At 36.9% G+C, this 13,381-nt stretch overlaps 1 protein-coding gene across 3 annotated transcripts; it reads right to left on the minus strand.

The window, feature by feature from the left end:
• Positions 1-745: 745 nt before the first annotated feature.
• On the minus strand, positions 746-13,301 carry LOC112178396 (tripeptidyl-peptidase 2). 3 transcript variants are annotated; one of them, XM_024316570.2, is made up of 34 exons: positions 12,849-13,297; positions 12,454-12,532; positions 12,289-12,362; positions 11,934-12,043; positions 11,749-11,829; positions 11,047-11,133; positions 10,830-10,972; positions 10,187-10,337; positions 9,985-10,107; positions 9,796-9,879; positions 9,501-9,688; positions 9,218-9,392; positions 9,000-9,121; positions 8,829-8,908; positions 8,363-8,421; positions 7,919-8,073; positions 7,145-7,323; positions 6,881-6,993; positions 6,614-6,784; positions 5,966-6,094; positions 5,738-5,838; positions 5,539-5,656; positions 5,247-5,326; positions 4,863-4,935; positions 4,536-4,621; positions 4,403-4,454; positions 4,163-4,297; positions 3,991-4,059; positions 3,304-3,396; positions 2,711-2,806; positions 1,978-2,076; positions 1,729-1,821; positions 1,215-1,424; positions 746-1,108 (listed from the first exon to the last, which is right to left on the minus strand). In XM_024316570.2, exons 1-34 carry the CDS (start codon positions 13,204-13,206, stop codon positions 950-952), a joined length of 4,125 nt encoding a protein of 1,374 aa, XP_024172338.1. In that variant the 5' UTR covers positions 13,207-13,297; the 3' UTR covers positions 746-949. The 3 variants fall into 3 exon arrangements, with proteins under 3 accessions (XP_024172338.1, XP_040368331.1, XP_024172379.1); XM_040512397.1 differs by lacking the exons at positions 12,289-12,362; positions 12,454-12,532; positions 12,849-13,297 and adding an exon at positions 12,249-12,269 and having other exon boundaries at positions 950-1,108; positions 11,934-12,080; XM_024316611.2 differs by lacking the exons at positions 746-1,108; positions 1,215-1,424 and having other exon boundaries at positions 1,807-1,854; positions 12,849-13,301.
• Between the last annotated feature and the right edge of the window lie 80 nt (positions 13,302-13,381).

Genomic DNA, 13,381 nt, shown 5'->3' on the forward strand with positions numbered 1-13,381 from the left:
CAACAAGTTCAGTTCTTGGAGATGCTGCCCAGAAAAACCGCCAACGACGAGTCATTTAGGCACAGTTTATCTAGACATCACAAAGATATCCTTTCTCCCGATTTGTTTTGATGTATTTTTGACGGCGAAGAGGGGAGGAGGAGAGTGAACTTGCAGATCAAAGATTGAGTCATATTTCATTAATGATCTACTGTTGCTCCGTGTTTTTCCCCAAAGCAGCTCCAAAAGCTACGAACTCAAAATCAAGTATAGGAAGAAGCTATTTGGACCAAAAACAGCTTTAGAAAATTTTACCAAACACTCTATACTCCAGGCCCCAAAGCAGAAGCAGCTCAGGAATCAATCCCAAACTGGGCCTAAACCGATAGTACTACCCGTCTATTCATCATCGGACAATCCAGAAATTACAAAATGGAAGCCTCGATACGTCCATGTTCGTATCTATGTAGTAGGTTGTCTGAACTGTAGCCCAACCTAAAGTTATAATAATATGATATACAATATATAAGTGCACACATATAATATATAAATTAGCCCACCCTAATTTTGTATCCAGGATCCGCCACTGGATACGAAGACTTCAAGCATTTATCATTTAGTTGATGGATGTAAGAACCTCATAACAGGGCAAAGAACAACCCAACGGTATACCATCTCTCAAAAATGAAACGGAGATTCTAAACAGCTTTAACATGTGAAATGAATTAAATGAGTGCCGGATTGAAAAATGATGGATCACAAAAAATGTGGACTGAAAATGATGCAATATAAAAAGAGAGAGAGGGCCACAGAAATGAAAATCATACGAATCTGGGAGCTATCCTTGAAGCCATCTAGTAAGCAGGGCCAAAGCACCATATTCTGTCAATTCTGATGCATTCTGATTCATTATTTTTTTTTTGTTTTGGAATAAAATATATTTGAACATCTTAAAAAAATTAAGCAAATCCTAAAACAGAGGTAAACTTGGTGGAAAGCGCACATGCATCCATTGTCTCTCATATGTCACCAAGTGCTGCCACCCGATCTCTTCAAGCAGAGACAGCTTTTCTTCGTAAAGCTTCTTCTTCGGAGGCTCCGTATTCTCTTGAATTATGTCATTCAAGACCTGTGCTCGAAGGAGATCAAATAGATGAAAGAATTAAATCATCAATACAGACTTCAAAACTGCAACTGACAATGAAAGATCACTTTATATTTCAAATAGAAAATACCTTGAGTGCTGTTCCAAGCCTTCCATGATGTTTCTCACGTGTTACTGAAAGGATTCCGTATTTAGAGGATTTCACTTCGACCCATTTTTGAAGTTCTTTAAAAGTGTCTTCAAAGCGATCAAGCAGGCCACCAGAGCCTGGTCCAGAGTCAGCAGTCTTGTCTGCCTCTTTTGAACCTTCAGTTACTTCCGACGCCGAAGGCTTATCCCCCTGCAGCAATCATGGTGACAGCAGCAGTGCCCATTAATTGTTAAAAAATAAAAATAAAGTATGTATTGTTAAGAGTACCAAAATGGGGGAGGATATCAATGAACCTTTTTTTTTACCCTTAACAAGTTTAATTTGTTACAAATTCTGTACAACGATCAAACCCGAACTTCAGAAAAACAAATCAGGCATGTAACTTTCACATGTTTTTCTTATACTAGTACACAATTTGTTAAAAGTGCAGATGCTTTTCAAATTTCTTATACTAGTACCAAAATATGAAACTAAAATATAAAACTATTCCAACCTGTAAAGACAAAATATCTGCCAGTGCTAGTCCTTTTTGGTACAATGCCTCTGCTAACTGATCACGAGTGGTCTCCATCTTCTTTTTATTTTTCTAACAAAAAGAATTAATACTAGTTATGATAATCTGGAGAATAAATTCAAAGGAAAAGGGTTATAATAGTTGTTAATCCTCCAAAGTAATTTCAGATATAAGATCATAAGGATTTAAGAGTGAGAAAATAAGAAGAATAAGTTGACAACTACACACCTCTGCCTCCTCATCTTCGGGATCAGTTCTAAGTGAAAAAAATTTTGCTAGCTCATCTCTGTCAATACTATCAACAACCTCATTTGCTGCATCAATAACCTGCAAAGCAACACTTGCACTACTATCAGATCACATATTAACCATCTTTCAAGGTAGGGAATTCTTCTATAAACCTACTACATGCACATAATGGTACAAGTAACTAGACCATCATATTGTTGACAAACTGACAAAGTAATGAATACAAAGGTTATTATGCATGATGAGATCCAATTGTCCATAATCTATTAAAAAGATTGTTTTCATCGTTAAAACATATAATGTAATACCCTGTGACAATAATGGTTACGTTATGTTTGAATCAAACCCTGTCAGAAACTTTAGAGACCTAAAGTAGAATTTCTGTTTATATGCATTAACCTGTTATAATTTGACTTGGATAGACCTTTTGAGAAACCCACTCCAAACACTTGCAGAACCCAAATACCTAGTTGTGGCCCATTAAAAAATAATTCTGAACTGCTCACGGCTATTTTATTTATTGATGAGGACTTGTAGACGAGTATACTTTCTATTTAACTGTTCTTTTTTAAACTGAAGTTTTTGAAAAACTTAAAGTTCCTCTCTTATCCAAAAACACAATAAATGAAAGATTAATTTTAAACATTATCCTTATGGTGCACCGAGTATTGTGCAGAATATCATTCTTGATCATGCAGTTGTACTAAATTACCTCTTTGTCATGACAGATTTTGTCCTCGACACTGTTTCGAGAAAGCAAACCTTCCAAAATCTTTGCAAGCAATGGGGTGTGTTTTGGGTATTCAGACTGCAAAGACAAACATACATGATACATCACATACAATTGGTGACTCAAACATGCAATGCCAACTTGAAGCATAAATGGCAATCCCACAGTCCCTAGTTTACAGAGGCGTAAATATCCAATGCTCAATTAGGCTAAGAACGTGTAGTTCCACAAAAAAAAAAAATTAAATAAATAAATAAATAAAGTAGAAGCTCAAATGAGTGTGGTGCACGTGTAATATTGGACAGTTGAAGCATTGCAGTCAAAGCACCACATTCCATGTTGAATGAAGTAAAACTGTAAAACCATAGTGCACAAGTGGAGTGAAATATGAGGTACCAAACTCATTTTCTGATGCAGCTTGAAATAAACCTACCATGTCTACAATACATGAAAATCACTTTAATCACGTTTATCTTTCATGTTAGCTAAAAACCCAAAACAGTCAATTTCTCATCACAGAAGCCTTCTATATCATCTAATATATACCATGACCAATTGACACTATGAGCTCTAACCTTAAGAGAGGTAGATAATTTGTTCCACTCTGAGCGTTCTTCTTCATCGTCATGTTTGAGGCTTGTAAGAACTTTAATCTTCGCATCTCGAACCTGACACAAATTACTAACAGTAAGTATTGGTACCTCATATATAAGATCTACAAACATAAAAATCAAAAGTGATAAGTAGCATGAGGTTTGATAATAAAATTGCCAGCCTAGAATAATATGAGGACTTGATGAGGTAATCTGCAACCTAATTTGAAAAGCCAGAACTAAGTGTAGCTGAATCTGTAGGTGTTGAGCTCTAGAACAAGTGCCGCATATATTGTGGTTTTCAACCCTACCATTCTGACATGGCAATAATAGTCTCACCACTATGTATTACCAACACAAATAGAATCGTGTAACTGGATCCACTATGACAGACACATCCGATAGCCACATGTTTAGGTGACAATATAAAATAAGCATAAACAAGGGCGACCTACTGCTAAAATAGCAATCCCTGTATCGGTCACTCAGGCAAGTCAGAGTGATTTAATAACAAATCTACAAAAAAGTGTTACAGACAGATGGAGATGCGTAAAATGTTGTTGACTTTATTTCAAAATCAGAACTTGCACAGTTTAGGAACTATGGCCCTCATAAAAGTATGGTGCATTCATCAGGATGAAAAAGTATTATTTTATGTGCGTTACATACCTCTTCTTCTAAACGTTCAGAAACAGCTTTGGTGGAAGCAGAAGAACCTTTTCCTTTGTCTTCATCCATCTGTACAAGTATTGAAATAAAAACTATTATATACACACATTTTTATAGGTCAAATTAACAGCAGTGATATATCTAAATTTCATTCATTGTTTTGGCTAATTACCTTATTCGGTGGCACAATATAAGAAATCTGATAAGACACCGGGTTCTTTTGTGGATCTTTCCCTTGTCCTTTTTCAGCATATGATAGCTTCCCATAGGAGATAGCTCCAAGCAAAACAGATCCTTGCGGAGAAAACTGCAAAATTTTTGTAAGTGTAATTGTTAAACACTTTCAGCACTAGCATCAAAATAAATAAAATAAAATTTAAAACAAAAACGTTTGTACAGTACATTACAGTACCTTTAGGAGCTTGTCTTTGGATGGTGGGCCCAAATAGATTGCTTCTTTTTTCCTACCCAAAATTCATTTAAGTTAGATAAGTACCACACAATGGCTTTATAAAAGCATAGAAACACATTATTAGGCTGCGTACCCTGGAACTAAAACTGAGGACTTATAAGCACCATTTCCCATCACAGGGCCATCCGGTTGAGAGAAAAAACTCAAACGCATTACATCCTGGTTAGAAAGATACCAGGTTCTAATAAGTCAAAATAGAGATTTGATTGCATAATACAGCTTCTGAAGATTAGACATTGATTCAAACTGGTGTTATTCAAGGGAACGAGTATTAGATCTATACAAGGACAATGAGAAAACTGCATCATTTATTCCAATCTAATATAAAATCAGGTCTCGAACTATCAAGGCGAAGATCTATTCAGATATATAATCAATTACTCTAAGACTGATACTCTACCTTCTCTTCCAATTTTCTTTCAATGAACAAAACCAGCTGCTTCAATTTTTCCAGATATTGCATGTTTTCGTGCCTGAGGTTGAAACATGTTAAGTTACATGAAGTTGGAATAGCAGAAATTTCTGCTATGCGATAGAGCATTTAGTTGTCATTATTGCAACTTCCAATGAATAGTTCTAACATGTATGCTGGCAAACAAACATAGTGGTTACAGTCATTAAGGTAATTTCATAACCAAGTTGTGTCATTTAGTATTTAGAGAAATAGCTTTTGTAAATTTAATAAGAAAACTGAATTCTAAATCTTAGTAGCAACAACAAGTCTCAACTTGCAGCAAGGAAATAATGGAATATGGAACATGTGGGTTCTTGAAATGAACCATACCTAAGATATAGCTGTAAAGTGTATTCGCCTTTGGGCAGTTTTGAAGAGCTTGGATAAGCTTCACCCGTTGCATATACACGCTGTTATTGGAAAGTGAAGAAGGTAAGACATGATATGGAAAAAATATTTTCAACAACTTCCAAAGCATTGTAATAGTGCAGAAAGTATACAGAACAGTTGAGGTATACATTTAGAGCCACCAATTAATATTTGGGATGAACAACTACATCCCCAACTCGCTAATATCAAACAATTTAAAATTAAATAAAAATAAAATAAAATTCAGAGGTACCTTGTTTGCATCAGAGATCATATAAAACTGAGACTCAAATTTAGTATCATATATGCGATTGTTAAGTAATGGAACTTGAGGTTTTACTTCAGCTCCATCTTCCAATTTGAACTTGTAACTGAGGAACCAGAAGAAGTAAGGGTCTACAACTATAAAACATAAAATGTAGCCAATTTATAAATATTAGTCCATAACTCACGTTAATGTCAGCGCCAAAATACGTTTTTCTGAGGGTAGTTTGTCACGATCTGTTGGAAGAGAACAAAGTTCAGCAGCAACTGGTCGATATGGAATTCTGATCTGCAAGTTGAAATCAAAAGGGAAAAGATACCATGTTAGAACACAAATATACCAAGAAGATAAGAGAAAAACATACATAGCCGCCGTCATATGCTTTTGTGTGTGTTAGGGGGGGGGGGGACTTCACCTTGCTTAGAGTAGCAGCAGGTGCAAGTTTCTCGGATGCTAGTAGAGCTTCAGCTTCAATTCTTACTGGTGCCTCACTTCCATCAAGCACTAGTTCCTCTTTATTAACATTAATCCCATGAAACACAATCTAAAAATGTTTACAAACCACATGTAAGGCTCTCCAATCAAGTTAATTTTACATAGAATTCCAAGATTCCAAAACTTCATTTTCAAACAATCTACAGACATCACATCACATCAATGGCAATAAATTAAATTAAATTGTTTGCATGTGTCTCAGATTTGGACCTTACAAAAATGTAGAGGAAAAAAGATTGCCAAAGAAAGATGTCTGAGATATATTTACCAAAGGATATGTAAGATAATATTACCACCAGTTTTAGAATTGAAATGAAATATATTTGGTCAAGTACAGCTCCTCAAATAATATGAGAATCAACAATATTTTCAACAATACAGTAGAAAATGAAATACCATACTAGTGAACTTTGGCCAATCAAACTGGTACTAAATAGACAAGTACAGAAAGTTGACCACAAGAAAAATCATGGATCTTCAGTGAATGTAAGCAGCTAAGAAATAGTGGAAAGTAAGATTAAAGGTATCTGTATATTAGATATCTTAAGTCTAGATATAAACAGAATACCTCAAAATCCACACAAGTTGTTTCGTTGCTTCCTATGCCACTTGACCAAAACTGAGCTATAGCTAATTCCATTGTCTGACCACCCACAACAGGAAATGAAAAGCTTTTGGCAGCAGGCGAAGAGAATGTTACAACACTCTCCCACTTACGAGGTCTTTGTAAGGGACAAAGCTGTGCATTGCAAGCATGTCAGAAGCAGGCTTTTTAACCAAAAAAAAGAATAAGCAGGCTTACACAATCTGATATAAGTTGAACCGCATGCTTTACCTGAACAGAGTCAACAAAAAATCTTCGTGTTGTATCAAATCCTGATGTTTGCATGGTTGCTTCAACCCATGTGGCACCAAGAGGTACTTCAATAAATCTCCTTTCTATGTGGCCTACAAGAGTAGCGTTGCACCATCAGGAGAAGAGATAAATTTCGGACACCAGTACCATATGACAAACGTCAGCCAATTGGCCCAGTTCAAAACACAAGTCAACTATTGGTAACAAGAAACAGAGAAGAGAGGGAATTAAAGGTGTGCATACCTGGCAAAAAAGACAATTTCGAAAATGAATATAGTGGAGGTCGACTTATGACAGTGATTGGCTTTGTTATAGTAATTGGGATTCTGAAAAGAGGGCCGCGCCAAGGTGCTTTGCAATCAATACCATATAGTTCATAATAGTGCAGACCTTCACTAAGGTTGGTAGGATTTACAACTATGCTGAAAAGAAGGGAAAGAAAACATGTAAATTAATATTCGCAATAAGGTAACACAAGTTAGCCACAGATACAAAAGCCAAAAAGGTATAAAATGTAAAGCTCGTAAAAGTAGAGAATCTAACAAGTCAGAAGCGTTCAAAATCTCAAGGCAGGAACAACAAGAGTAATAGAAGATGCTTATGCGAAACCAAACCTTCTTGCTCCATTCCATATGCATGCACAAGTGTCACGTACATATTTCCAAAAATTTTATGAAAATGAAGCTCAGTTCCCTGGTAATTAGCTCAGGTGCAGGAACTTTTCTCAAAAGTAATTGGCCAAGTCATTTTCAAAAACAAGGAACACCCAGACATATCGCCAAACCAAAAAACACTTATACCAACCACATACAAGAGTATGACGACATGCAAAGAGCTTAGATCCATGCATGCAACAACATAATAACAAGTTTGTCAGTTTAATAGATGAAGAAAAACGAATCATAAAAAGAATGGCCTAAAAACAAGTGACCAGTATAACTTGACTATATATGTGTAATGTATTAAAATAAATAATAAAAAGTAAAATAAAAGCGAATAGAAGTAGAGCTAACTAACTTGAAGCTACGGCCATTATGAGTAAGAAGGAGAAACTCAGGAGCTCTCACAACTGCGTTGTCAGTGGAATATAACTCAATACACTCCTCAAAAGGAACCAATTCTTCTAAATTACTCGCACCCTCATGAAATTTTGGTTCAACTTGCACTGTCCACTGTTAACAACACTACTTTAGATATAGTAGCAATTGAAAAATAGGACTGAAAAAAATGCTGCCAAACTTATCTAAGAAGAAGTACATAAAAAAATTATGATCCTTGTAATAAAAGGAAGGTCACCACAATACTATGAATATATGAAGTATTGTGTGACCATATGCTTAAAGAATTTTGAAATAGCATCACACATATTAAGCCGAGAGTAACTAAACTACATAACATAGGTTATAAATCTTATATGAAAATTCAGCTACTCATTAAATACAAAGTTTAATGTGTATTCACCTCGGTAGATTGTTGGCAAGCACTAGCCTCCCTTAAGTAAATACCTCGTGATGTAGGAGCTGACATCAAAATGCATCACATTTAACAAAGTTCAGTGCACCAACATAACCTAAGATTAAGAACATCTAGAACATGGAATGATTACCAAATGCCTAATAACTAGTAAAATAAAATGAAACCTACGTAGGGAAACAGAAGATCCATAGGCTATAAGAGACTGATTCTAACAAACACAAAGGCCTTTCCCAAATCTACTAAGAGTTTGACATGTTCAATGTTTTTTGACAGGAGATATTTTATGATTTACAACTTTCATAAAGAAGATTGTGGGGACATTGATCTCCTCACATAAATAAGTAAATAAATAAATAGGACTTATCATGCTAATCTTTAGGGAAATCTGCTAGTCGGATCCTGGCAAGGTTGTGCTGTCAATCAAAAGTGAAGGAAATGCAGCTAAACTTACTTGTTTTACCAGATTGGTATATCTTTATCTGATACCAGACAGATGGTACATCCCGAGACTGCTTTAGGTATTCATGTGCCCTGATAACCAATAATAATCATGATGTGTCTCAAAAATTACACACATAATCTACAGTAGGAAGTAGTAGGGTGAGGATCCAAAAAGTCTTACTTGTCAACTTGCATCAGTCCTTGCCCAGTTGATAATTTATCTTCCGGCAAACTGCCTACTGGAACAGATGTATTTTCAAGAGCCTTCCTTACACTATATGGACTCACAGAAATACCCTCAGCCTACAAAAAAAAAAGTCTTAAAAAAGTTGCACAAACAAAATACATATTTAACATAGTCAAAAGGGATATAAACAAGACTATGCATAACACAAGTACCTTCAATGCACTTATGAGTAGTGCAATTCCACCACAAGCAGATGGGGATGCCATTGATGTTCCATTCATGAGCATCCGTCGTTGGAGGGTCCACGTAGGAACAGGAGCAATAGCTGCACCAGGAGCACTAATACAGACACCAAGATCTCCATCGGCAGTTGGTCCTCGGCTAGACCTGCAGAAAGAATCAATTTGTGATGAAACCAGTAGAGCAACCTAAAGTAAGCCGGCTTTGCCGAGTGAGGAATTCATGTTTAAAAGTGACTAATAAAAGTTAATATACCAAGTGTATTCAAGACCTTCACCGGGGGCTTCAACTACACAATGAGCACCAGCAGCCATTGCAGGAGATACATATGCACCAACTCCTATAATGCTTGATGTGGTACCACCAGGTGCCCCAACAGTGCTCAATGCCGGCCCACTATTGCCGGCACTACTCACAAATACCAGACGGTGCTTGTTCACAGCCTAATTTAGCATCAATTAAGAGAGTGTAACATATTGCATGAAAGATAAAATAAAAGAAGATATTAATACAGCTATGAAAGCTACAGTTAATAATGTAGAAATCATACTTCATTAACGAGGTCAACAAAGCGCCCATAGTTTGGCAGTAATGCTGGTTCTCCATAGCTCATGTTGATCAGATCACATTTATGCTGCAAAAAACAGTATTACGGCCATCAATACACTGATATATACCCTCACGTTGGTATGTCCATATCACAGAGATTTCATCAAAAAGAAACTGAGTTTCAAAGAACCTCCACAGCAGCAATCAAAGCTCGAGTCAGCCCAGTTCCTGTCTCCATTGAACCTAAGCGTGCATCCCCAATTTTACAAGATATAACTTGTGCTCCAGGTGCAACTCCATTCAACATGGGCTCCTAAGAACAACAACGAGTATCATAAGTATATTGTCTTACAACTGAGGTGCAGCAAAGTAATAAAGTTACCTAACAGTACCTTCGCATGGAAAGCAGTAGCAATACCAGCAACATGTGTGCCATGGGGAGAGCAATCTGTTACAATACTCAATATCTTCCCTTCATCATACACATTAACAACAAACGTACAGGCATCCAATTTGCTGAAAACGCCATACTTTCGTTCTATCCTGTACAGAGTTTATATAAAACCAAGGAAAATTTTATAAAATCAGCCGATCATCATGACGACCACATAGGAAACTAAAACACCAAATATGAATAACTTATTCAAAGTATACCTAATCAAATAGGAAATTTCCAGAAAAACACTGTTTGGTTCAAAGCATCATAACTGAGGGGTTTTCATCTGAGCAAAAAGTAATGGTAAATACTATATAACCACACAGGGAGGGAAATTATGGAGATGCTCATCAAATGCTAAAATTCAAGTGAGAAAAGTATCTATCCTTGGTTTAGTTATACACAGCATTTGGAGGCCTTTGGGCGGCAGCTTTTGAATAACAGGCAGGTTTTTAAATAAGACAACTACAACATTGAAGAGAATATCAACATTCAGCATACACCCTCAAGTTCTCCACATACAAAAAGTACATCTCACATCTTTGTCCCATCATTATCCTCTTCTCATGTTTTGCCACTAGAAACCAAGTTAAGCATACCTATAATTAGTTAGGGGCACAAAGTCAGCGAGTTTTCCACAATCAGGGTCATCCTCAAGAGTCTGTGTGTCAATGGCAACCCTCCATACTTCTCCATCATGCCATACAACAGCATCTATGACAGGCCCTTTGTCATCATAGCTCTAGAAAATGCAAGATCATTACCTTTAACAGTTGTGGACAAACTTAATAATAAAAAGAAATACTTGGCACTCACATCAGCTTGCTTTTGTAGGTAATCAACTCTGTTTTGCAGGTCCTCCTGAGCCCTTTTCAAGTTAGCATCCTCCGCTCTAATGTGTTTCTGGGCATACGGCAACATAGAAAGGTACACAGTTAGGACCATCACAATTCAAACATATCGACGGAAGAGCACCTAGGTTAATAATGTCTAGGAGTTGCACAGCAGGAAAGCTTGAGAGCATATACTTTATATAAATTAGTCAGATGGAGAGGATGCTTTAATATGTCAGATAATTCTATGTGGTATTCAAAGATAAATTTCAAATGATGACTATGAGCAGTTGATTCATACCCTCGTCTACACAGGAACAAAACTACAAAATTAATTTTGAACAGGAAGACATAAAAGGAATACGATGAGAAGCTGAAGCCCCATGAGAAGAAAATAATCTTGAATAAAACAAGATGGACCCCATTGAGAATAAAATACTCTTACATCACTCATATTAGTAAAGTGCATAATGTGCAAAAGAGGAAGACAGGACTACAAAAAGGAAGCAATTTCAAGTTTATTTGAACAATGCAATCAGTTTAGTGTTTTTAAAATTTCAACATTGACTATGCACCCATGCTCAAATATCAAAATTTACAACACAGAATAGAGTCAAGAATACATTGTGTTTCAGTATCAGATGCATCTGCATGCAAGAACTAGAAAAGTATCATATGCAACAACCTGGTCAAATTCATGAAGATGCTTAACAGCCTTAGCAATTTCCTCTTGGTTTTGTTCGTCCCATTTTTTCCTTCTTTCTCTCTGTCAATGAGACATAAGGGGAGAAGAGAAATTTGTTCATTATCATCTGAAGGGAGGCTATGCATACAATAAAATACACATAACAACCTATGGACTGTATATACCTTCAAGCGGGAAGTCAATGTGTCAGTAAATAGCTCGTAAACCAACTTATAACCCACGTGCCATTCACCAGAAGGATTTTTCCATGAAGAGTTGACGTGCAGAGATGCCCCTGTATGAAAATTTTGCATTAAAGCCCAAACACGGCACTTTAAAAAAAAATAATAATAAATTAGCACGCAAGTAGATATTACTTTTTCTATAAACAGAGCTGACCTACAAATTTTCTTAAGGTCAATCAAAAGCTAAAACACAGGCTAAATAGCTTTGAGAAAATTGTGGGAAACCTTCTCGTAATAATAGAGAGAGAAACATACATACATATAGATGAAGATATACACATGATAAGAAATTCACCTGAAGCTCCAGGTATGCAACCGTTCTCATCAGCCTTCACCACCTTTGAAGTATCAACATCTCCACTCCCAGTGCTGAAAAATAGAAGTATTCAGAGTTCGGACTAAACCAAATGCTCTAAAAATACCACTAATTTCATGCTCAACTAGACTAGTACACACTTACCAGTCAAGAACATCTAGAATTTTCGGCTTTCCATCTGACGTAACCTGTAATCCAGCAGCAGCCGGGTCCACTCCAGAATCTGATTCACAGTTTTCAGTTCAACACCTTAAGTTTCTCAACCGGAAAACAAATCCAACAGTTAATCACTACTTAACTTCACCTCCTAATCAATTTCATCACAATACTAACTCCATGGCTAATCAATTTTCTTCACTACTAATTTTCCTAATCAATTTCAAAACTAACACGTCCGATTCTTATAACAGTCCTTTCTTAACAAACAGATAGGGATGAAAAGAAAACACAATAGCTTACAACGATCATCATCATTTTATTTTCTTCAAAATTTTCATCCAAAAACAGAAATCAAAGTGTTATTGAAGTGAAAGAAGTACCGAAGATAGCAATAACGACGCCGCGGCCGTCGTAATTCGGATGAGCCTCGACGAATCGATCGGCGCCGATCTCCTTCTTCGGCATGAGCGAGGCTAAGAACGTGGACTCGTTGAGCTTGAAATTACGCAGAGAACCATTACCGTCGCTACCGCCGCCGCTAATCGCAGAGCAAGGCATTGCCCTAATCCTAACGCTACTGGTTCTACTGCGATCACTCCACTCGGTCTCTCTTGGTCTTCGTCTCTCTCTGCTCGGTTTTTTGGGTCTAATGATTAGCGAGTGATGGTGATAATGAAGTGGGAGGAGACGTGACGGTGGCAAATAAGGTAATTTGCATAAGACGACGGCGTTTTGCATTGCGTTGGGAATTTAAGTGGAGGGTGTTTTGGTAATTTTAGGAGTGAGGGGCGCGGCGGTGGCGAGGAGGGTGATTAGCTGAGGGAGGGTGCGGGTGTTTGGGGACGCATGGTGAGAGGGTTTTTTTTGTTTTTTTGGTACCGAGTGAGAGGTTAGATGGGACGGCGTGGTTGGG

This window comes from Rosa chinensis, chromosome 1 (genome assembly GCF_002994745.2).
Source record: "Rosa chinensis cultivar Old Blush chromosome 1, RchiOBHm-V2, whole genome shotgun sequence".
NCBI lineage: Eukaryota > Viridiplantae > Streptophyta > Magnoliopsida > Rosales > Rosaceae > Rosa > Rosa chinensis.

Bases quoted from the DNA above. Each gene is read 5' to 3' on its own strand.
- LOC112178396 (XM_024316570.2), bottom strand. From the start codon at position 13,206: ATGCAAAACGCCGTCGTCTTATGCAAATTACCTTATTTGCCACCGTCA. The intron at 8,909-8,999 runs GTAAGACTTTTT...ATTGGTTATCAG, and splicing joins GGACTGATGCAAGTTGACAA to GGCACATGAATACCTAAAGC. The intron at 4,622-4,862 runs GTAGAGTATCAG...CTTTCTAACCAG, and splicing joins AAAGAAAATTGGAAGAGAAG to GATGTAATGCGTTTGAGTTT.